Genomic DNA, 24,908 nt, shown 5'->3' on the forward strand with positions numbered 1-24,908 from the left:
TAGCAGCAACAGAACAAAAAAAAACTATATATAAAAAACTAAATAAAGGCTGAATTATTTGGAGTGTTTCCTTTCACTTCCAGTCAATGTGATCATATTGTTTACATTTCACTTTGTTGGATTTAACTGAATTTACCAGTATGTATCTGCTTTTCTTCTCATGCGATGAGTCAAACCTGTTTCATAAAAGACCTGAGATAAAAGATAAACCCAGGATTCACTGAAACAGGTGATAACCAGCTCAGGTTCTCCAGACGGCCGAGGTTAGGTTTAGTGAAGCCATGTAACAAAAGCATATTTGTAAACTTGCTTTTGCAACAGAGGCACCCAGAATCCAATCTTACTGTGTTTATCAACTCTCATATTTTAAATCCACCAGTTTGTATGCACCTCCCGTTCAAACAATGGTGTTTATCTACTGTTAAATCATATTCCACTGATCTTCATGATTTCACTAGGGTCCAATCCGCCTGTCGAAGAGGGGGGGCTCTCCCTCCCCCGGTTGGTCCTCGGGGCTTGCTGGCACTCAGTCTAATTACCAGAGATAATGGAGGGTGAAGCTAAATGGCACTGATGGGGTCCAGCAGAAGGTTATTAGGTGTCCTCATTAGTGCCCGAGTGAAGTGAAAGGAGGTTTAAGGTCTTATTCTGATCCTGATGGATGGTGTTCCTCTCGGTGTGTCTTAAGAGGGTGTGTGTGTGTCACGGTGTAGACGGAGAGGCACAGACTGGGAAAAACATAGGTGTGTGTGTGTGTGTGTGTGTGTGTGTGTGTGTAATAACATTCAATTTACCACTTGATGAGACACGATTCCAGGCTTAGATTCTTTTTTTTTGTATTATTTAGACTTTAATGCAGTAAACAATCCTAATGCAGTGATAAATGTTAGTATATTTATTATATGTTATGAATTAAAGCAGTATGCATTCATATATTATGTATAATTTGAAATCATTATAATGTTATCATATTGTAAATAGTCTGACTAATACCGTGATTGCAGAACATTTACGTTGTACCTTGTGAATTGCTTAAAGAGAGAGAAAAACAGAAGCACGCTCATCAAAGCAATGTATTTCTGTTTTATTGTATTACTCATAGTTGCTCAGACACGTGTATATACAAATACAGATTATTTTTTTGTCAAAGTTTTTTTGTTGTCGTTTATATACTGTAAAAGAGCAGGTTGGAAATATTCCCCCACTGATGGCAAAGTGGGAGCGGGGTTCAAAGGTGAGGGGGACAAGGACAGCAGGTGGTGTGGTGGAGGTTATACAAGCACAAAGAGGGATGGGACAGGGACAGTCGCACAGACATGAACAAGTGGCTGGTCAGCAAGAGCGTCACTGACAAAGAGAGGCTGTGGACCTGGATCGATGATAGACTCCCCCCCCCCCCCCCCCCCCCCTCTAACAATCCACTCTAGGATTTGGTGGAGGGGCTGCACTAATCCTCCAACTGTACCCAGGAGCAACGTATACCGTAGGGACAAGTGATTCTGGGGCGTTCAAAAGGGAGAGAAACGTGAAGGGCCCTGTTGTAGTCTCTCCGACGCCAGCACCCATTCCATGTAAAAGCACAATGGCAGAAAGCGTCTTGTACACAGACGGGGCTGCCAGGGCAGAGGCTGAAGGGCTAAGGCATGGGAAACACTCTTCTTTGCCAAAGAGGGTTGCCGCTTCCCATTCACTGCGGCAACAGCGAATGAGACACGCACACACACACACACACAAACTCAAACAGTCTCACACATTTTTTTTTCCAAGCTGAAAAACATCCGCACATCGATGTATACACTCCACAACACGCCTCCTCTTGTGAGGGCGGCAGGAGGATGAATAGTCGGAGGAGACTGCAACTACATGGGATGAATTCTGGAGGTGAGCACAGACGAGAGTCGCACTCAGGAAATGAAAAAAAAACATTGTTGTTGAACTACAAAATGACCTACCCCCACTGTAACTTCACAACAATGGATTGTGTTATGTACATTTGTCATCTGAAACTACACAGCTCTATGACATCACTCAAATGGGGATGCAAAACACACACAACATGAATGTGATCAAAAAATCTAGTACGCCTTAAAAAGGAAAATAAGAGCAAAGGAAAAAAAACATTATTTTTTAAACTTTTTTGATCTATTTTTTTTTTTTTTTGTCTTTTTCTTTTTTACATGTCATCAAAGTCCATGCGCATGCCACATAATGAAAACCGGCGAGATCCTGCAGTTGAAAAGCTGACAGTCCACTCAGGGCAGATCGTTGAGCTGCCTCCTAAACGTTGAAGGCAACACAAAACAAAAAGAAAGCGTACAAATAGGCCGTCCAATCTGTCCCAAGGGGTTTCTCTCCGAGGCAGGATCCTTATGTGAAGAGATGGTGGAGGGTCGGTGACTGGTTTGAAACATGTAACAGGTGAGCCACTTGTTGGCCAATGTCCAGCCTCCTGCACACTGGTGCGTGCACAGTTCCCACAGGTTTCCCCTTCGTATGAGCTCAAAGTTTCATCAGGCATCGAGGATCGAAGCACACAATGCGTTTGTTTGAGGACAGTACACACTCCGCAAAACCCAGAGATAATACCGTGTTCGTTTTTTAGAAAAGACATAAGAACCAAATTAATACTTTAATATCAAACACTATTTACATCAAGAAGTTGTCCTAATAATAATAATAATAGTCGTAATCATCATCATCATAACAATAATAATAATTATACAGTTTTAACAATGATGTATCTCACTTTTTTCTTTTGTCCTCCAGAAAGGTACAAAACGGATACTACCCTAACACTACATGTTTTATGGTTGACTACCTCAGGATACACAGTATCCAGTTTATAAGTTGATCCTCATTTCCCAAGTTAAGGTGTGTACAGAAGAAACCATGGTAATAATAGCAATAATGACAAAGAGTAGTATTGGTAACTATAAGAGAGTACAGTCAAAGCTGGTTTCTGATAAAGAGTCTAGTGTTAATCTGCTGACAAGCCTCCATTTTGGATCGTATGCGGTGCTCATTTCCCCACGGTGTTATCCTGAAAATTAGTACCTCATTAAATGGCCTGGTCTCCTATTACCCCCCCCGTAGCTGAGCTGCTATTTCCACTGCAATAGCATTGTTACCGTAGCACAAAAAACATATGGCAAAAGGCAAAGGCAGTCTTTCTTGGGAGAAAACTAAAACAAAAAAACAAAAAACAGATTAAAGGCAGCCACAAAAATAAAATCAACACAAAAACAAAACAGTGTGTGCCTTTTAAGACTGAATGGTACTGAACAGTATGTTTGTCATTGAATCTGGTGGGTTTTTGTGTTTGCAGTGGGGGTGCGTGGATTTCGAGCTGTTTTGTTAGGCACTCCAGTCACACTACCTTCTGCTGTACCTCCCATGACTCCTCTCTGCGTGTGCGTCCCTCTGTTTTATTCTTTCTGTCTCCTTCACTCAGCGATTCTCTCAATCTGCAAGGTCATTGGTGCTTTAAACCCCCCCCCCCACAGTGGAAATCCATACCCCCCCCCTCCTCCTCCTCCTCCCGAGACCCCCCAAGCCTTCCGCCATCTATTTTTAATACCAGAAATAACTCCCCTTGCCACAACATGGGGTCCACATGCCTGTCATTTTGAACCTCATTAAAGAGTTACTTAAACCAGTAACACTAGGAGCTGAGGGTGGACACGCGACATGCGCCTGTGCCGCTTCTCTCACTCCACTTCTCTCTCTCTCTCTACCTCTCATTAAACCAACTGGTGCCTTATTTGTCATACAACGCCCGGCTCTGAGAAAGTAACGCAGAGTTTATTCCTCCTTCTGTCCGTACTTGACATTAGCTCAGAAACATTGCCCTCCGATGTAAAAAGAAACTCACCATGTGCATCTGTGGGAGATGATGGAAGCTGAATATCATTAAAAACACAGTGAATTGCTCTGAATATAAGTGCTAAAACCAACCTGGCTCGACTAGAGCTGTCTATTGCCTTTACTTGAACTTTCTCCTTTAAAGCAATGCTGTAACTAATTGGAGCTACATAATAATTATCTGAATCCGAGAACCAACTAACTATCATCTGAGCATGATTAAAAGCTGTAAAAGGACAAAGATGTGAGGAAAAAGTGTATTAATGTAAATTTTGATTGTCACGGTCACACATACACGAATGTACCAGCCGTGAACATTCCTTTCTATTCTGTGGCAATGAGGGGGCGAGCGACCCACTTGTGACAAGTGGAGTGGAGTTCAATTTTGGTGAATTCAAACCAGCAGCATCACAGCCTCGACCAGTAGCAACAACGTTTGTGTGTTTGGCTTTTGGCCGTCATTGGCTGTGACTGTCATAGTGAGCCCAGACCGAATAGAGGTAGAGACCCTGATTTCAGATCTGTTGAACTCGCCGCTACTTTGATGTCAGGAAAATTACCCAAAAAACCAACAACCACAACCTCAAACTGGCTATATGTGGGTCCACAACTGGTTTGCGTCACATCCTGCACTGCCCCCAGTAATTTGCCTCAGCAGGTGATTATCATTCAACCTGCATTTGTGTATGTGTGATCGTGGCCTTATTGTTCTTAATACAGACGGAACAAAAATACTAAATTTACTGGGTCTGCAAAGCTAAAGGCAATGTCTGGAGAAACTAGTATTAGTAAAACAACTTGAGGTCCAATTTAGCTGTGAATCATTTTTCAAACAATAACTTTATCAATCAATTGTGAAGGAAAAGAAAAAGCTGTGGATGCAAATTTCCGTGGGAGTGTTAAATATTGACTACAGCTCAAAGGAAACAGGCAACAATTGTTGCCCAGCTGAGTCAACGCAGCATAAAATGATTGTGACTGTTGCCGGGAAATTATTTGATCAGCTTTCAAAAGATATTGATCCTCGTTCTAAATAACAGTCCACAAAGTATCTGGTGAGAAAGTTTCAGTTTAGTTGTTTGGTGAGTCAGATTCAACCGAGTGCTTTGAGAGGTGTTTGAGCGGGGACTGCACAAAGAGGGACAAGAACCAGTTGCCCAATGGTTCTCGCTCCATCTCTAAGTAGTTTACTCACAAACACATGCAATTTATATTTAAGAGAAAACTGAGCACCATCTATAAATCAGGACAGTCTCAAGATCAATAGACTAATGTGCAGGCCATTTACTTAATTTCTCAGCGCTGTGGTTTCCAGTCTGACCTTTGCTTTAAACCATTACTCCTAATTTCCTTCATCATTCCACTTTTAAGCGCATAGCCCAGTACAGCGGTGGTACAAGAAATCTGCTTCTAATGACGGATCAGAATTCTATCAAGATCTTTTCTGAAAGGCTTCGTGAGAGGTCTCGGGATTAGCTATTTATTTTGTGTATGTACAATCATTTGTAAGACCTAGAATCTTCACTTTCCTACTGTGTAAGGCTGCTACTGTATACAACTGTGTAAAAACCCTACTGCTATTGACTGTTTGAGGCAATGTGTATGTGACTTTGTAAGCAAGATGTGTGTGTGAGTATATGTGTGTGTGTGTGTGTGTGTTTGTATGTATGTGTGGGTAAACATCAGTGCTGCAATGACATAAACATGATGTAAAGGGATGTCAAGTCACGGGAAAATAAGAATCACTAAGTGTCAAAAAACGAGATTTGGCATCTTAGTTGAAGGTTTAAGAGGGGGGAGTGTCTCCCCCCCCCTTCCAACATCAACTTTTTTCACTCACAGACGGAGAAAGACCACTTAAATATTTTTTTTTGTTCTGAAAAAAATAGAGGGTTCCTTGAGAAGCCTGCTCTGACGCCCAATCAAGCCAACACACTGCCCCCAAAGCCCGCCCCTTCCCTGCAGCCTCGGGCAGATTCAGGCCACGCTAGGTGTTAAATGCCCTCCTGGACATAGGGAGGCGCTATAAAGTGAAGAGTGCTGCTAGGCAGGCCAGCAACAAAGCCAGGAGTGGACTTGTGTTGTGCAGGTGCGGCGCAGCATTTGTCTCCCTTCGGGAAGGCTCGGCTGGTTCGTGACTGGTATCGTCTGAAAGGGTAGAAAAATAAATACAGTGAACAACTCTTATACAACAGTACCTTGAAGACAATAATATTTTGCAATTAATTCAATCCCAAGTGTTTGTATATTTCTATAAAGCCATAATCTGACAGTGTTTCTTGCTGAAGAAACAATGGCATGTTTGTAAAGTTTTCACAGTCTAACAGTGATATTTAAACCGGTTGCCATATGAACTTTAGTTGCTGTGTAATGATTCTACTCTCATCCTCAGATACCATTGAAAGCATCTCTCAGGTGAGGGCGCCTCCTGAGTGTGTGTGTGTGTGTGTGTGTGTGAGCAGCCATGTTTCTGGTGCACCATGGGAAATAGGCTGAACCATGCACAGCAAAGGACAGATTGACAGAACAGAGGACCGGAGTAACATAACTCTGTGTGTGAGTGTGTGTGTGTGTGATTGTGTGTGTGTGTGTGTGTGTGTGTGTGTAGGGACAGGGCAACAGCAGATGACAGATGAATGTTTTAATTTCCCTCGTTTGGAGAATAAGAGAATGAGCCAACAGTTGCATGCGAAGGTGACAGGCAGACGTCGAGATGCAGGTGGGATAGTGAGACGGAGAAAGAGGCAGATAGAGAATCAGGTGGGGGGCGGTCCGGGCTTGTAAAGAAGAAAGACTTAGGTCAAGTCAAACATTAGTTTTGAAAATCTGCTGTTATAAACTGTGTAGCAGTGAAGATGTTGTTTCAAGCTCTGGAGGGAGCTGGTGCTGGGAATGTATCAGCAGCCTGTGTTTCACTTCAGTGACTGGGTTTCGGGGGATTGGGGGGGGGGGGGGGGGGGGGACTGAATGAAGACATAAACATGCTGTGTGTCCTGAGTACAGACAATAAGGAATGTTCCTCTGCAGAACCAAACAGCCACTCAGTGAAGAGTATAAAGAGCATATGCATGTTTACTATGTGAATGTACATGCATCAGGCAATGTGAATTAGTTGTGTGTTTTAAAAACATTGTGGATGGAGTCAGTGTTATTTGTGTTAGTCTGAACTTCAGTAAATGGTTGAACTCTGGTCATGAGTCAATCAGGCTGCTTTGCTGTGAGATGGAACTGGACATCAGAACGAAAAACTACTGTTTTATCTGTTTCAGCATTATCATTATATTCTTCAATAACTCCGGACCATCAATATTAGTGATGCACATTTGATGTGGTGCTATATCATCTGTATTGTTTTTATTTATAATAAACATATTTACCAACATTTTCAGCACTTTTTAAACATGATAATTGTGGCGATACAATTTTTTTTATAACACCATTATCTAGAATATGCTAATTAATTGTTTCATGATTGTGTTATTTTAAACTGGTCGTGTTTATCAAAATAATCAAGTGAGTGTATAAGGGAAGGAACAATTTCCATTCTTAAAAAATCAAGACCAGAACATGGAGCAGATGAAAGTGAGTCTCTGTGGCGAATTAGTGAAAATGCTTAACAACCGTGGGAGAGAGCCAAACACAGTATAATTACATAAAACAGCAATTTTAAACATGTAAGCGGCGAGAGTAAGGGGACACCACTGTGGTAATCGGGTGCGGAATCAGATTAGGAGAAGCGTCAGGCAGAGAGGAGGAGGGCCAGATCAGCTTTCAGACAAACGGCATGAAGAGGAAAGAGGCGCAGAACAAGAGACACATGTACAGATGCATGGAGGTCACACTGAAGAGAATCAAAAAAAGCAGGAAGCCATACTAACCTCGTGGTTCTAATGTATTGTCTACTTTGTCGTTTACATCAAAAACACGGTCATGTACGCCTATAGTTTTCACACAGCTGTCTATAACAGAGAATAGGGAGAATGAGAGATCATTAGAGGTATATGCCAAATAGGTTAGTGACATTTGAAGCCCCCCCCTCTCCCCACCCACGTCTACGCCCTGAAATGAAAACATCCCAAGCAACAAAGCTCATGGCAACGTTCAGATGAGGTATGAAGTGACCTGACTTTCATTTGATGTGATCGTCTATCAATCCTTTCTCATGTTTTCATTCAAAAGAGGAAAAATAAATTATCTTATCGATGAAATAAAGGGGTTTGGACAGTGAGAGTGAAAAGGTAACTGAAGAGGCAGTGAAGTCAAAACAAAAAACAACAGAAAAAGAAGTCGACATAAATTGTTTTGATTTTCAGTTCATAACGTAGACTCAAACGAGCTCTGTTACAAAGCCTCCGTGTTGCATGGCAAACACTTACTTGATGGTCGGACGAAAACTTTCAGCTTCAGGCATGTTTTCCTCCCGTTCTCAGCGATGGTGGAGGCTGGAAACAAATAGAGACAAAGGTAAAAAAGCGGTGTTACAGCAGCACTAGATATAGAACAATAGTACATGTGCAGTTAATAATGAAAATGTGTTTCCTCACAAAGATCTGCATGAATATATTCCTAAAGATGAATATTTCATGTCGTATTCCTTCCTGTGGGCAACGGTTAAAACTGAGGTTTATACAGGAGAAGAAAAAAAATCAGCTTTGAGATAGTTAATGTTGCCTCTTAAGTGGGTTTTAGTGGGTTAGTCATGGTTCTTGGGGAATAATGGCTAGAAAGTATTTACAGATGTGCTCGCAAAGTCTCTCTGGGGGGAAGTGGAGTGCTTCGCTCACAGTTTAATTCTCGCATCTTAGATTTGTGCAACTGGCTGCAGCTTAGGAAGGATCAGGGAATTTGCATCATTTTGACTTGTTTAAAATAGGAAAAATAAATTGAAAAGGCAAAGCTGAAAGATGATGTGTTTGTAGTTTATTTGTGTTTCCTTCCGCAAAAACCTCAGCACTTTTTTTCCCGGAGGAGACAAAGTTCACGACCGGGGAATTTACACGGTGCATGTATGGATGGTTTGCGGCCGCTGTCAGGAAATGGATCCTTTCCTGTCAAGCCCGTCGGGGGTGAATCCCTGAGCGTGAGCCACCGTAGTGGTTCTAGCTCATCCCCTTAAAATATAATGTGTAGAATGTGAGTGTGTGTGTGTGTGTGTGTGTGTGTGTGGTTGGCTGCTAATAGTGCGGAGGATGTTGAGGCACCAGGTGCCGTCTCGGCAGGAGAGTAAAGGGGTCAAACATGTGGCACCTGGGGCACAGCGGGTGCATCCATCATGGCAGCAGATCATACAGTAGTTTAGAAAATATATTTTATTGTCTTGGGTAATGACGTTGTTTCAAATAGCAAATAGTCTCTGGTTTTCTCCCACTCTGGTGACATATTATTGATATTTACTGTAGCTTGTTTTCATTTCCACTTCCCCCCCCCCCCCCCCCCCCCCCGGCTCTGCAGAGACCACACTGTCTGCAGAGCTGTCTGTCGGGCATCGTTTCACGTCTTCTGTGGATCATTCCACAGCTGATGCAATGAAGCCAAGCATTTCCAAAGGCTACCATTTGGGAACTGTCAACTCAAGTCCAGTGAACCTGTACCTAACCCCTCTCTTCCCTTCCCTGGGTCCCAGCTGTGTCACCCTCTCTTCTCGTCTGTCAGCGCCGTCACATCCGCTCGTCAAGGCTCAGCCGAACTACACTCAGACTTTCACATCAGTCTGGTCCTGTTGCTCTTCATGCTCCTAATTAACAGTTTTTATCTAATCCTCTGATCTCCCCTTGTCTGCACAGTGTTAAATATTCAAAGATGAATCTGTATACATTACTGTAATCAATGGCCCAGCATCTATTTTTCCATGGAAAAAGCAGTGAGCGGCCTCTGTAGCCATGGGGATGTGTTCATTAAGAGAATTACTGACTAATAACTACGGGAAAGGGTCGAGAAGAGATGGAAATATATTCCACTTTCTTACATTTTGTTGCTCTCCACTCTTGATTTACCCTGAGTTTGGATGCCAGCCTCTTATCAAATGCATGCTGCATACTCTTTCAATCATTTTCAGAATCCGTCTCTACAGCCCATCAAGCTCTTTATCTCTCTCTCTCTTTCTCTCGTTCTCTCTCTCCCTCCTGCCTCTCGCCCTCGCTTTTACCATCTACATGTTGTTGCTTCATCAGCTGTTCTCTGTTTCTTAGTCATGTGTCAGTGTGAGAGAGAGAGAGGCGACTTGAGATCAGATGTTCTTTTTCACAGCTCGGTTCATATTCAACAGATGCTGGTGGGGAGGAGAGTGGACGAGAGAGAGAGCGAGAGAGAGAGAGAGAGAGAGAGAGAGAGAGAGAGAGAGGGCCTTATTATTTCGGTGTGGAGGCAGCCGATGACACGCTAATGAACCTTGGCCACCGTCGCTCCCCCACTCATACACACCAGCACCCACACAATTTATGTCACTCTTCCTGTTGCTCCAGTTCTCTTTTCCACCACTACTTTACGCTCCCACGTACGATATGCACACACACACACACACACACACACACACACACACACACACACATATACACACACACAGACACGCACACCCTCTCCAGATGTCTTATCTTCATCGTTGTTGAGGGCAGAGCTGAGTCACAGCCATCCACACCAGCCACTTAGCAAAGGCAGCTGATCATGAGAGAAGTATGGCGCTGATGAAAATGGCAGAGAGCATGTGGGAGTCTCTGTCATGACGACAGTCTGCCGAGCTGTTGGTGATGTTTGGAGATTTGGCCGTAACACCACATGTAAAGAAAATGGTGAACATAAAGTGAAAGATATCTCAATTTTGTAGTGATCGAAGTGGCTATCATCAATTATGAAGTTCTGAGGAAGTATTGAATTTTGCATCTGTTTCCTCAAGCTGTTTGCATTAAGTATAAAGATTTTTCTTTAGCCGAGCCTTTCACAGACATATCAATATCAGCATATAATTGCAAACACAAACAGTGCAAAAATTTACATTCATGTTTACTTTTTGCAAAAAAATATATATTGATGTATATCCATAATTCAAATTATATATACTCCGCTGTATTTGCGTTTTCTTTTTGTTTATAGTTATCTATAATGAGTTTTATGGTTAAACATAAAATATCAAGCCTCAATTACATTTTCGTTTAAAGATTTTGGTATCGAAATTGTATTTTTATTAAAATCGGCGTCAGCTCTCTAAAATCCATATCGGCCTGGCTCTAATAAAAACACTGTCTGACATTGACCAGCACACGTCTCTGTTGTTCTGTTAATGTGAGAAAAATGAAGTCAATGAGATTAACTGCGCCTGGACGTGGCCGCTGAGTTGACATGATGCAGACGAACGAGGTGTGTTTCTGTACATTCTTCACTACAAAGGGAAGATTACGATTGGCTCCACATTCCTTTTCTTGGTAGCAGGCTCTTAATTCTGTGTTTGATGAGGATCTCCCCATCCGGGCCCCGAACCGCCCGGGCCAGCGCCTGTTTATTTTGGATTAACACGCTGCCGAGGGCCAGCTTATTGTTCCTCTAGTCCGCAACATCAACACCTGCTATTCTGGTTCCCATCAGGCCCTGCACATGTAGCCTAAACCATCAATCCATCCAGCCGGAGCAAGTGGCTGCCGCTTTGAAGGACAGAGACGCTGAAAAGAAATCTCAGGGATGGGTGGCTGGAGGGGTGTTTGGGGGGGGTGGGGCGGGGTCAGGTTACTCCTCCAGGCCGTGTCCCCTGGCTGGTAATGGCTGGTCCCCTCAGTACACTGCATTATGCATCAGCATTAAGGCAAATGGAATGAAGCAGAATCCAATTACGGAAGAACAAACAGGTGGGCTCAGTGCGGCTTAGGCGCAGTATTGTTTCAATCACAGCCCGAGCCAAGCTTCTTCGCAACTGTAATGTTATCTGGAAAACACATTTCCTCCTTTCCTTTCAGTGGGGGAGTCAACAGCGTATTCCAGACGTGAGGAAAGACAACCACGTGTCTTGGCAAGATGGAGAGCTAAAAGTTTAACTTGGCTAAATAAAGCACAGAATCTCCTGGTCGGAGGTGTAGTGGCTCTGCAGTAACACAATACTGCAGGTTGAGGCAATCCAAGTGCTACAAAAAGCTTGATTTGATGTTTCTTTTACTTTAAATCTGATGTCTTTTAGGGTCTCCTCATAGTCTGTTATACTTTAAACAAAATTTTAACATTTCGCAGTACCAGGGCTTAATGCAGTATTGCAGACCGACACTCTGCGAGGTACAGATGGTTTAATAATTTTGTACTATGGAAGTTTCAGGTTCCCCCTTTTGACAACTGTGTTTTAGGCTGTCCTGCTTGTAGAGCGGCACTACAACATCTCTTAATTATCTGTGGAGAGTACTTTTCCCAGAGGTCCACGAACTGTCAACACTTTGTATGAAACAGTATTTCACTATAAAGCATTCCTTACATTTCGGCGTCAAAAGCCAAGCCTCGCATAGACTCGTATGCCATCATGTGAAAGTGTAACATGAATATCATCATGTTAGCATTCCTGTTAGTCTGACTCTTCCAGCCCTAAGCGCTCCTCGCCAGCTACCTCTGCCAGCTCACTGAAAAACAGACCGCTGGCCTCGTCTTGGAGAAAACTCTTCTGTCTCACAGCGCACAGACCAAGTCAAAGTTTAGATCCTGTAGACTGAGTTTGCAAAACCTGATGTACGAAATACAAAATTTGACGTTTCCAGACTCTTTGTAACATCCTCTACTGATGTTTCCATCTATTGTTAATAGACAGTTTTGCAGCTGGAAGCAGTTTCTTCTATTCAGTGCATAAAAATCACTGCTGGGATTCGTTAATATTGGTTTCAGTGTGTGGGAGCAGTCAAAAGAAGCCAATTTATAACTGAACACATGGTAGAAAACCTTGAATTCAAAAGTTCCAGCCCTCCAATAGGTAACATCAGCTGCTCCGCTGTCCAGGATATTGTCTTTATGGAGCCTACTAAAGCACACTCGTATATAGAATGAACTCATATTCAATAAAATGAACATATGCACTGATACAGTTACTCAGTGACCTTCACAAAATGTCCTTCCCACATACAAAGCTGTAGACTTTAACTAGGTCACCTTTACAACAGAAAAATAAATATTCTGAAAAGATTTGTATCCACCGTTAAAGGGAGAAGTGTTTGTGCATTTGTGTTTGCCTTCCTACACAATGTGTGAGTGTGTGTGTGTGTGTATTAGAAGATGGAGGAGGCTATCCATCGAAGAGGCCCATTAACCAGATGTTACTACAGCGAGCACACAATAGGAGGGGAATGAGGGAGCTGGGAGGTGAAAGATGATGACTCTGATTCCGGCAGCAGAAGGAACATAAACTTCCCTCCCTGATGATAGTTGCCCTCTTGCTCCTTCCTTGCATCTTTCAGCTTCCATCAAAAGTGAACCGAAGTCTCTCCCCCCCCATGTGCTACTTGCACGACAAGGTCAAAAGCAATGAGGGAAAGAAAAGCAGAATATGTTCAGAGTGGACAGTGGGTTAAATCCTTATTGTACCGTTTATCAATGCAGTGATTCAGGGCAACAATTATTTTCCTGGAGATTGAAAGACTGAAAACCCTTGAACTCCATCAACCCCTTAATGTTTTCAAACTGAAATCACAGAGTTTATTGGAACTTAACAATCTAAGGGGAAGTTCAGCCTTTGAGAGCAGCCATAGAGTATTAAATCACTTAACATAATAATGTTTCATTACTGCACTTAATGCATCACATGGAATCAGAATATTATTGTTATGGCCTAAGTGTCCACCCACCGAATAAAAGAGAAATACTGTGTGTCTGTCAATGTGTCTGTCAATAAATAATAAATAAATGAAGAATAGGCAAATCATCATAATGAGTAATGCACTGCGTAAACAAAGATACAGTATATGTTAATGGTTCAGTGGCCAAGGATAAAATGCCTTTGTGATGATGAATCATAACCAGGGTTCTGAAGATGGCTGTTAAACGCATGAATCATAATGGGCTGAGAGGAACCTTATGCCCTTTGAATCACAGCTCCCGCCTGCACCACTTCTCTCTCATCTCTTGCTTTTCACTCTCTCTCTCTGTTTTTTCGGCAGACAAAGTGATGACTACTTTATTGTGATCAAACTGAAATAACTTGATTAGAGAGTTTTCCCTCCATCTCGTCTTACATTCTCTGGCCTGTCAACAAGTTGTGCCACGACTTAAGTCCTGGCCTGTTATTACCCCGAGTCCTTCCAAAGGGCTGGGTCATTTGACTGTTTTCAATTTAGTTATGAAAAGGGGGGGCACTCCAATGAGCTCGTCATAGCCAGACCTCGAACATGCTTATGCCTCAGAAGCCAGTAGACCAAACTTATTCATCTGAAAAATGTTAATTTGTGTAAAAAGTTACCAAAGTGATGGATGTTTACAAGCAGTGCTGCAAAATTATAACTTACTTGTCACCAGACTTATAGCCCTTTCACCCCCCAATTGGCATTGTTTCTGTTTAAATTAGCACATAGCGACAAATCTGAAAACTTTTGGAACAAACCAAGTTGGCAGTGTTGCTTGGGGAGTGCAAGTTACAACTCTCTGTCTCCTCTCTGTACAGTGAGCGGCAGAGCAGCAGTTTGTTACCCAGGCTGTGCAATATGTGACAAACAAAACAAGAGAGAGATTTTTTTGCTTCTAACTTTCTCCCAGGAGGATCATTTGCATCTACAGAGGGATGGGAAATGTTTTTGAACTCTTTGGATTTACCTGGATTTCAGGAGTTCTGCACTTTCCTATAGAACTGCTTCAGCTCTGACATATTCTAAGCATGCCTGGTGTGATTGTCTCTCCTGAGGTCATTCCTCTACATCTCTATAGGTTCAAGGTCTGGGCTCGGACTCAAAATATCGGATTCACTTCATTTGAAGTCATTCTCGAGAAGATTTACTTCCATGTTAAAGATCACTGTCCTGCTCCCTCAACTAACTTACTGAGCTTCAGCTGGCAATCAGCCACCCTGGAATGATCCTCTAAGATATCTTTATGAAAGTGAGATTTCATATTTTGCTCGAGGGCGGCCTGCCCAGCCCCAGTGGCAGAAAGGAAGTCTCAAATCATGATGCACACATCCAACCTTATGTTCCCATGTTGGAATGAACTGGCCTTTTTAAGCCACAATACTGTTTTTCTTTCAATTCAACTTTAGTTTCGCCAATGCACAAAACATCTTCAAAGTAGTGTTGCAAAGTTTCATGGTCATCTTTGGACAACTTCCAGTACGGTATGATACTTTCCTGGAGCAATAGCTTCCTCTGTGGAAGGACACAATGGACAACGTGCTCCACCCAACATGATTTGCCGAAGGTAGACTCACAATCCAGAGTCAAGTCGCCTATGGCCACATGCACAACTCCTGAAGATACTCTCGACTTCCTTCTCATTGAGCAATTTGTGTTGAGTCTTTGTAAAAAAAAATTGCTGGACGTCCCACAGATTTAAATCATCAGCCTCTAATAGGCAGTTTGTTTAACTTTGGACTGATCAGTATCTAAAAATCAAACCATTCAAGATTATAAGTCTTTGGATATCTCTTTTAAGGCACAGTTCACATCAGCCGCTTCTTGTGAATTGCAAACCCATACGCCTAAGTGTTTTTATTACTCTAATTAGCTCTAATCAACACCTCCAATCTGCTTTCATTGACTCCTGACTCCAGTTAGCTTTGGCTGATGTCAAAGCTGAGCAATTCACTTTTTCCAGTTGAAGCTGTGAGCATTTGAATTATGTATTCAGTATGGACGAGGACAATACAGTGATTTGAATAGTAAATGGTCTGCATTTATGTAGAGCTGTTCTAGTCCTAATGACCACTCGAAGTGCTTCAATGCTAGAGTCACATTCACCCAGTCACACACAGAGCGCGTCTATATATAGCACTTCTCTATCCATCTCATTCACACACTGCAAGCACGGCTATCGGGGGTAATTTGGGCTTCAGCGTCTTTCCCAAGGACACTTGACCTGATGACCTGTTCTTCTTATTAGATTTGATGAAAGAGATTGTGACGGTCCAATCATGTGTTAAGGAACACTCATACATACATGTAAGTCGTTTCCAAGGGTTCTTTTACTCCACATGAAGCCTCATAGATCAACCAAACTGTGACATAGACAGTCCTGTCACATTGAGAGGCTTACTTGATCCTATACAGTATTTATTACAAAAACAATTATTAAACCCATAACTACACCCTAACATCATCCAAAATGTCCATGTGTTCTCTATTAACACTTAAATTAGCAATTAAACATTAGCCATGTCCCTGTTTTACTAAGGAAGGTGTCCTTTAACTTTTCATTGACACCAAAACTGGCCCAAAAGAAGCCTCCATTTCATGTCCACAGCCTGTTGATGTGTACACATAGTAATTATAAAATTTACTTTTTTTTATCCTAGGTACCAAAGTACCGTAACTTTGGATAATGGTCCTCCTAGAATATATTCAAATGGCCTTTTATAGAAAGGACGTATCCATAGAAAACTTGTATTGTTATCAAATTTTAACTTGGACCAAGTAAGGCTTCATAATGTGATCCCATACATTTTTCAAAATAATAAGTTCCTAAACAGGCATCTGAAGGCAGAACTAAAATCATTCACCTCTTAGTAGCATGTTCAAACCTTTATTACTCTGACTGTAAGAGAAAAACAGAGACCAAAACCATCTATGTTATCTTGTGCTTTCACATGATTATTAAGGAATTACCTAATGTGAGTGATGATTTTTATCCCACATATAAAATCAGTGTAGAGCAGCAGCTTGGAAAACGGCTTGGAAGTGACTGGTGGTTAACCTGTTGTCTGCCAGAAGAAAATGTTAATGGAATTCATCTATATTCAAATATTGTATATACTGTATAGGACAGAGAGTAGGGAAAATGCAAACAGAAAAAGGCCAACAATGAATAGCTGACAGGTCTCTGGTGTAAAAGTGGAGGGTAAGTTAAGTAGTACAGACCTAAAAGTGATGTAGTAACCAGGGGAGTTAGAGGTGCTGGAATGTCTATCTCTCAGAATTACCATAATGCATTCCAGACAGCGTGCTTCTTTGGCTTCTTGTTCATGCAAGTGTATGCATATTGTACAGGAGTGCAGGCAGATCCGTCTGTGTGTGGCTCTCTGTCACATTATTCCATGTTGTCGGATCATTTCTGAATGTTGATGACAGGCTGGATTTTTCATGTGAATGGATGAAAGCTCTTGAGTTATGATGGTGTCCATATGCTGGTACCACAAATGGAGCTGCGCTGGCTCTTTATCATTATTAGGAAAGCCTAGCATGGCTGCAACAGAACACAGACAGCACACACCGTCCCCTGCCTCTATTTCATTTGTCCATTAATACCATTTTCCTGCTTCTGCCTTCTCCACTGTCTCTGCTGCCTGCTCCTCTGGAGAGCGGCTCAAGGCACATGGTACATCACAGGATTTATGATCCATCACAACACAGCTACAGTGCATGTCTTGGGGAATCTGTTTGTGCTTTGTGTGCGTGTAGCAGTCCACTAAAGTTGAATAAGACCTTATGAGATTGTGTGTGTGGGGGGGGGGGGAAACAACCTTCTGGAGGTTTTCTTTCTTATTAACTTGGTTTTATGATCGCTCTTGTGTTTCGTTTTGCATATTGGCCTAAAGGCGTCTGCAGAGCGATCGAAGTCTCGCAGAATGTGTTTCATTTTGTCATTTAACATGTGTAGAGTCATCGCCCACCATTTCCCTCTGGGTTTCGTTTGCCATTTACTAAGAGTTCATTTGCAATCAGGCCCAGCTTCTCCTCAGGACTCCTGCGTTACTGTAAACCTCCTCTTTCTTGCACCGTCAAACCCCAGAAGCATCTAGAAAATAACTCCAGCCACAAACCAGACACAAACGTATTATTGATTGTGTGATTCTGTGAGACGCAGTTCCAGTCCATGTAGGTGAGCAAGTCGCACCGCGAGAAAACGCCATTTCTCCCGACGCCAATCTGCCACCGCATGATCACACCGAGCGGTTTCCCAGTTACCACAAATCTTGCACGCCTAAAACACCGTAACTGCTCTCACTCATCTCTCACAGGGAGCTGCCACGGATATTGGATTTCTGCCCTTTTCAGATTAAAATCACTCAAATACAAGATTGTGGCTCGTGTCCATATTAGAAAAACGTGCTCGCATCAGCATTCCGCGGGATGGGTTTCACTTGAACCTTGATTGCACCGTGAACTCCGACACGAGAAGTGCTCCCGCCGTCCTTGCTCATCCTCCCTGTCTGTCATGAAGACATACAGGCCGAGCTGTAACTCACTCACTGCTAATACTGCCTTTTGCTGAACTGCCTGCATGTGTTTCCAGGACTAAATGGCTCCTTGCGTCTCTCAGAATCTTGTAAATTTTACATCTTCAATTTATTTTATTTTATCTCTCTGCCTCCCCCCCGTTTTGTGAGTCTGTCTTGTGTTGACCTGTAGAAAAAAAACCAGCAGGGTGTCGACTACAAAAAGGATCAGGCTCCTGAATGATTGTAGTTTTCTTCCTGTCTTCAATTACCCGCCACAGGCAGAGAGAGGAGGCTGACGCAAACAAAAATGAAGAATTATGACCTCCATTTGAGTAAATCCCCTCCGTCCTGCGAGCATTGATTAAGCTGTTTCTGTTGTTGAGGCGGATGACAGCAGAAACCTGTCTCCGCTATCTAATTTTGTTCGGCAATGCAACAAATCAACGCTCGACCCGCATCAAACTCGTAGGGCGAAAACACCATGAACGGGTATTTTCGCTGCATGAATATGATTTGACATCTTAATTTTCCTCTACAAACAAGGCTACTCAGTCACGTCACTGAGGGCAGGCGTCTCATTCCCCCTTCCTTCAGGTCATTCGGCTACAGAATATTATTAGAGATGAGAAGAAGATTCATATTTTGTTACTGCATTAGTTTATACACAATATTATGTCCCCTCTGCTCTGCATGTAGTTAAACATTAACTTCTAGAAATTAGTTAAAGCACAGAAATTCAGCTTGGGGACAGATTTTCTATCAGCACACTTACATAAATGTCACATCTGTATTTCTTGAATTGCTCTTGATGATATAACATGTTAAGTCTTACTTCTATGAACCCATTCACACTTACTGCTGCTAACCTGGGCCTCCTATGCTCATGAATGGTGCCCTCTGCCTCAGGACACATTGACATTTCTGTGCAGTGCAGGTGCTCAGTATAACCGGCCTCAGCAGGTGATGCGTGAGGTTTCCTCTGTTAGCCGTGCTACACTATAAGCATTCACAGAATGTAGGCAAATCTGCAACAAGGGCAAAGTCCTGACCACTGACTTTGTGCTGAACTGAAGATATCACCCTAACTTACTGAGTCGAACCCTCTATGCTGTATAGAAGCTACATGTTGTCACTGTTTGTGGTGCTTTGTTGAGACAGAGACAAATTCATTTTAAATCATAAGTTATTACCAACCTCATAAGTTATTAAATATCTCAAAAATTAAAACAAACAGCCAATGATTGCGATTAGAGATCCATTATTCACAGACATGACCCGAGGTTCTTAATCTCTCACTATGCACGGAGTAGAAACGTTGAACATTTAATGATTCTCGTGGCAAATATAACTATCTAAAGAAAGGTGGCTATTTCACCTTGTGCCCCTCAGCATGTAAGACCTTTCTGGACTTTTGATATCACTCTAATATCTTTAGCGTCCTGCTCATTAAAGTCACATCTCAACCAACGGTGATCACCCTAAACTGAAAACTCACATCTACCCTAGAATGACCTATGTAAATTCCAAACTCAATCAACCAGTGTCCCAAAAAGCTGTCGAGTTTAATCAACGTGAACTCGTGGCCGCACAACAGAACAACTTGAAAACTTCAAATGTGACAGCGGAGTGTTAAATCTCAATTCTGACAATAATGAGACTGGATATCATCACAGGAGGGCTGGCTCACAGCCGTCACGTTTCATATCTCAACAGGCGTCAGCATCTCGGAAATCAACCTCTTCATACAACGTTAAAAATGAGCTAAGCAATGCCTTTACTTCATTAAACCAGCCCGATGTCATCAGACACTGACAAACTACTGGCACTGTATCACCTAGAATGTTCCAGCACAAGGCTTTGGAGTCTGTTCTGAAAACAAACACCACACTAACCTCCCACAACATACCTGCTCCCGACAATATCTGCTGCAGAAATAACATGCAGGCTGACCTGTCAGGATTATTGTTCCTGGACTCAGACACTGTTTTCCTATCTCGGCTCTGGCTGTATTATGTATGCTGTGAGTGAGGCTAACCGATATGTCTGGAAGGTTATTTGTTTCCACACTGGACAGTATCTGCAAATCATGCTTTACCGTGAAGTGACATGCACATTAAGAAATTCTGAAATATTCAACATCTTGCTTGGGAACGTGACACAGAGGAGCTGATTTTCCTTTTTACGCAACCACACTGCGATTAAACAGACTCCAAATATAAAAGTCTTTGTGTTTAAGTTTATAAATACCTTAATTTGCACTCACTTGCTATTGTGCCACGTACTTAACAGACCAAATCTTGTTTTACTTACATCGTATAGGCAATGTTTTGTTAATGAATTAGTGGGAATAATTTAATAAGCCGATAAATATGAATGCCAGACGGAGCACGTTAGGAATAATTTTACATTTTTATAGGGAGTTTATGCGAGGGTGCAGGAAAAACCCATAAAACAAACTACCAGCATAAACTTGACCAGCAGTTGAACCTGGTAAAACTGTATGTGCACGTATTGGGTCCAAAGAGGGAAACAGAACTTGGAATATGTCTATGAAAAGTTTTGTGCAGCTCCAGCTCCAGTGACCATGAGTTGATGCAGTCCACTCCGAATAGACCTGCTCCTGTTGAGCAAACACGATTAGGGAAGATTTTCCAATGTTGTGGTGTTCGGATCAGGTTTTTCTCCTTTGAACAGATTAAAGATTATCAAGTCTCGGCTTGGCTTGTTTTTCGGATATTTATAATAATTATTATGCAAAGCCAAAATATAATCCTTGAAAAATGATGAGGAAAACTTTCTCTCATCAGGAAAAATGAGAGAAACGGAAGCTGCAGATTCATTTCCAGGTGTAGAAACTGCCCCAAGCCCCCCCGTTCATCTCCCTTCTTCACTTTTAGATTCGGTCCACTACAGAGCTCGTCGTCTCCTCCTGCTTCTTTTGGACATTCAGGTTGGACACAATGGCGCTGGGAAATCACATGTCGTATGACTTCATGGTGGATGACTTTAATATCCGCCACAGTAGCCAGAGAGGCTATACGCTAGAATCGTTCAATAGCCAATGGAGCCGCGGGCCACTAAACCAATATGGCGTGCTACGGCAGAATGGATGTGTTCCATGGAAGCTCTGTCGGTCGCAGTGTAATTTAATCCAGCCCTTAGGACAAGCATCTCTCAACAGAAATGGAAAAGAATATGTTGGGAGTAGAGACTTGAGGGAGTGGCTGAATCGTGTAACCCCGTGCTAACCCCATCTACGCGCCCAACTTCTGAGACTGCCACTTTCCCCTCTTCTCATTTTGTATGACTGTCAATGTAAATTGGCTATAAAAGCAAAAGGGAAATCTGGTTAGTTTTTTATCCGACAAATGGGTAAACACCTGGCTGTGGAAGCAGCCTGCAGAAAGGCTTTCAGGCTATTTGTTCTGTGGACAAGCTTGAGAAGGGAAACACTTACTCACCATGGAAACAGTGGCAAACATTTTTTACTCAGGTCCCTAACTCCGAGAGAGAGAGAGAGAGAGAGAGAGAGAGAGAGAGAGAGAGAGAGAGAGAGAGAGAGAGAGAGAGAGAGAGAGAGCAACATGTGAAATGACTAAAGGACAGGAGAGTTGGCGGGCTGTCGGCCTAAGCGCTTCATAAAAAGGTGCCAATTTAGAAAACAGATCTCGGCGTGTTGCGCTCGGCTTCGCTGCTGAGTCTTTCAACGCCGTCACCGAGAGAGAGAGAGAACACGAAGACGCAGGGATGTGACAGCCACCGGGAGCTGCATCAACACCACCTGATACATTTTTGCAGATAAACAGATAAACAGGAGTGTAAACTGTCAACTGTCATCTCGCTTGATAAAAGGGGGAGTTCCTGCAGTTTTTTCCGACTCAATCGTTGGCTCAGAAAGTGCCCAAACCTCTGTGCTTCCCCCTCAACAGCTGAAGCAATAAATGCATTACACTGCATGATACTGCCCTAATGCAGCCCATATGAGAACATAGCTGCGCTTCCTATTTTGTAATATCAGCGAATCCCTGTGACGAATGTGTTCGGGGCGAGTGGCGGTGACTGGGCCCGGCTGACGGCGGCTCCTCCGCGTGCGGAGCGTCTGCGGTGGGAGGAGGAACTCTACTCTATCACCTTGCTTTGATAAAACCTAATTTCCCAGGGGCTTCAACTTCAGATGAACTCAGTTATAGGCTCAGCTCCTATGCCAAGAAGCAGACAACTTAACATCTAGTGTGAGGTGAATTGGACTCGTAACATAATGCAGAGAGGACGGCCCTTTTTTTTATATATAGAGTATTGTGCAGCGGGGGGGAAGAGTGAGCTATAACTTTCAAACTGTCTCAATTTAACTCCCCCTTGAATTCCATTGCCATTTTAGGGAAGAGTTTTCCCCCCGAATGATGAGAGCGGTGTGAAAGGCTTGGCAGAAAGCGGAGCATGAAAGCACCCACTCAGATTCACGGTAATGCCACACTCAAAGCTCCGTAGTGAACTTGTGAAAACATGGGTGAGGGATTGAGTGTGTGTGTCTGCGTGTGCGTGTGTGTGTGTCTCCTTGCTCTGTTGTGTTAAAGGAAAACCTTCAGGTCAGGAAAAGGCCAATGTCGTTTTTTCACGTGACATGTGGGGTTATGTGCTTTCAGGGTTTTCTCTGAATACATGTGGGATCTTTAAGCAGCTTTTAGAAAATATACCAGACAACATCATAGTACTTCCAATACGTATGAGAGTAAAAAAAAAGAATTCACTGCAGTATCCCCGCAGCTCTCTGATATGTCACTATACCTAAAGAGAGTTGATGAATTAAAGGAAAAGCCAGAACAAATATTTTCTGTTCATAAGCTCTTTGCAATGCAATCGAGACAAGCACTCACAGATGTAGTAGTATTCTCTGCCCGGTCGGAACTCGAAGCCCAGGGAGAAGGGAGTGAAGAGCTGGAACTTCTCCGAAAACTTGAGCGGCCCGTTCGGGGAGTGCGGCCTGTTGCACTCCCAGCGCTTGAAGCCCTTGGCGGTGTGATCACACGTGCTGTAGCCGTCATAGTTGACCATGTAGAGGACGTAGCGCTCCGTCCGCTCCTCCGGCACCGTGTCTTCGTAGTGAGGACAGTAGACGTCCAGGTAGTCGTTTATGCAGACGTCAATGTGGTAGTCCCCACGATGGAACCTGAAGGGAAGAGACACAGGAAGAGGTTAAGCTTTCTGCTATTTCTATGAAGTACAGACCTCGGGATTTCGGAAGGATTATCCAGCACTTCGGAAGTTGCTTGTGCGAATCCGATAATCATAATAATTCTGTGTGTTTATGCACCAGCGTTGCTTCAGTCGTTGTGGTTTGAATCCAGTAGGTACACATAGAGAATGGAGGTTAGATCTATCAATATTCTTTCAGGGTTCTGTGGAAATTTACAAGCACCAGCGCTCTTGTCCTCTGGCTTCAATAAATATGGGAGGGTTGGTTTATCCATAAATCTATCAGTGCTACAGATATTTACTCACACGTACACAAATCTGCCTTCCGAGTGACGGCAAACTGACGTCTTCCACTCTGAGAAATATGCTTTCAAGAAAACAGCTTTTTCCGTTGGTTTTTTCTTTTCTCTTTCATAAAATAAGAGACTGAACTTGGTCAAGAACACCTTAGACAACCTCAGGATGAGTGCAAAGTCGACATAATCAGAGGGATACAGGAAGGTCCGGACAGTAAATGTCAAGGCAGGAAAAATATGCGGCCTGGCTGAGCAGTGAGGCATCTTTACAGCTGCAATGATCTAGAACAGGCCACACAGGGTCAGAGGGTCTTCGAGATATAAAGGCATATTCATCAAAGGGCACGCACTGTCACGCCCTTAAATCACACAAACACACACACACACACACACAGTTTCATGTCTGTTGCCCAAAATATAGCCCTTCTACCTGTGGAATTTGTCACAGATACTAAATTTAGAAGAGCAATTCCTGTGTTGTTAGTTTTGGGTCTTGAATTGAACGACCCTGAGGCTTGGGTCACAGGAGACTTCACAAAGAAAACCTTGGACACCTGTAAACTAACGATTTGGAACACACACACACACACACTTGAAGACCTTTCGGAGTGATGTTAAAAACCACAAAGTTGCACAAGTAAACACACACACACACACACACACACACACACATGCAGCTGGTGCCACCGACTCATTTTACCTGGGGGGCAGGTGGTGTGAGTTGACACCTCTTTAATGTTGTCAAAACACAACCTAACAAGACTTCTGACAAAAACTTTTAATTGAAAAGCACCACTGCTGCCTACAGGTAAGGGCACCTGGAGCCACAGGAAGCACAAGGGGGCCGGGCGCCTGACAGGCTGAAGTCCTCTTATCCTGTGGACCTCTTTCACCTCCACTGTTGCCCTCATGTACAAAAATCCATTAACGTCCTTAAGATTCTTTTCAAGATATAAAATTCATGGCTCCTTTGAAGGGTGAATGGGTTGAATGAAGAATATGTTTTTAATTTTTTCTTTTATTCAGTCTTAAAATACCAGCTGAGGAAAAATTTGATTTTTTCCCCGCTGATTGGCACCAAATGTCTCATGCTGATAAAATTACAGTGCTGCACAATGGTGTAAGAACGTCTCTTTCTCGTCCCTGTCACTCATTCCACCCACTTATAACGCTTTTCCAAACGGCAAAGCTGTTCTCGTTTTTCTTTTTCTTCTTCTCTTCTTTTCTTTTCTTAATGTGATGTTTCG

At 42.8% G+C, this 24,908-nt stretch overlaps 1 protein-coding gene across 2 annotated transcripts in view; it reads right to left on the reverse strand.

Annotated features, from left to right (window-relative positions):
* Positions 1 to 1,066: 1,066 nt before the first annotated feature.
* efna5b (ephrin-A5b) overlaps positions 1,067 to 24,908 on the reverse strand; it is a 98,175-nt gene continuing 74,333 nt past the window's right edge. Inside the window, exons 2-5 of one of the 2 annotated variants that reach the window (XM_053421422.1) lie at positions 23,047 to 23,339; positions 8,238 to 8,303; positions 7,740 to 7,820; positions 1,067 to 6,009 (exon numbers count right to left, since the gene is read on the reverse strand). In XM_053421422.1, the coding sequence (XP_053277397.1) occupies positions 5,885 to 6,009; positions 7,740 to 7,820; positions 8,238 to 8,303; positions 23,047 to 23,339 (565 nt within the window). In that variant the 3' untranslated portion in view covers positions 1,067 to 5,884. The remainder of the gene's footprint in view (positions 6,010 to 7,739; positions 7,821 to 8,237; positions 8,304 to 23,046; positions 23,340 to 24,908) is intronic. The other variant, XM_053421424.1, reaches the window with a different exon arrangement.

This window comes from Pleuronectes platessa, chromosome 4 (assembly GCF_947347685.1).
Source record: "Pleuronectes platessa chromosome 4, fPlePla1.1, whole genome shotgun sequence".
Lineage (NCBI taxonomy): Eukaryota > Metazoa > Chordata > Actinopteri > Pleuronectiformes > Pleuronectidae > Pleuronectes > Pleuronectes platessa.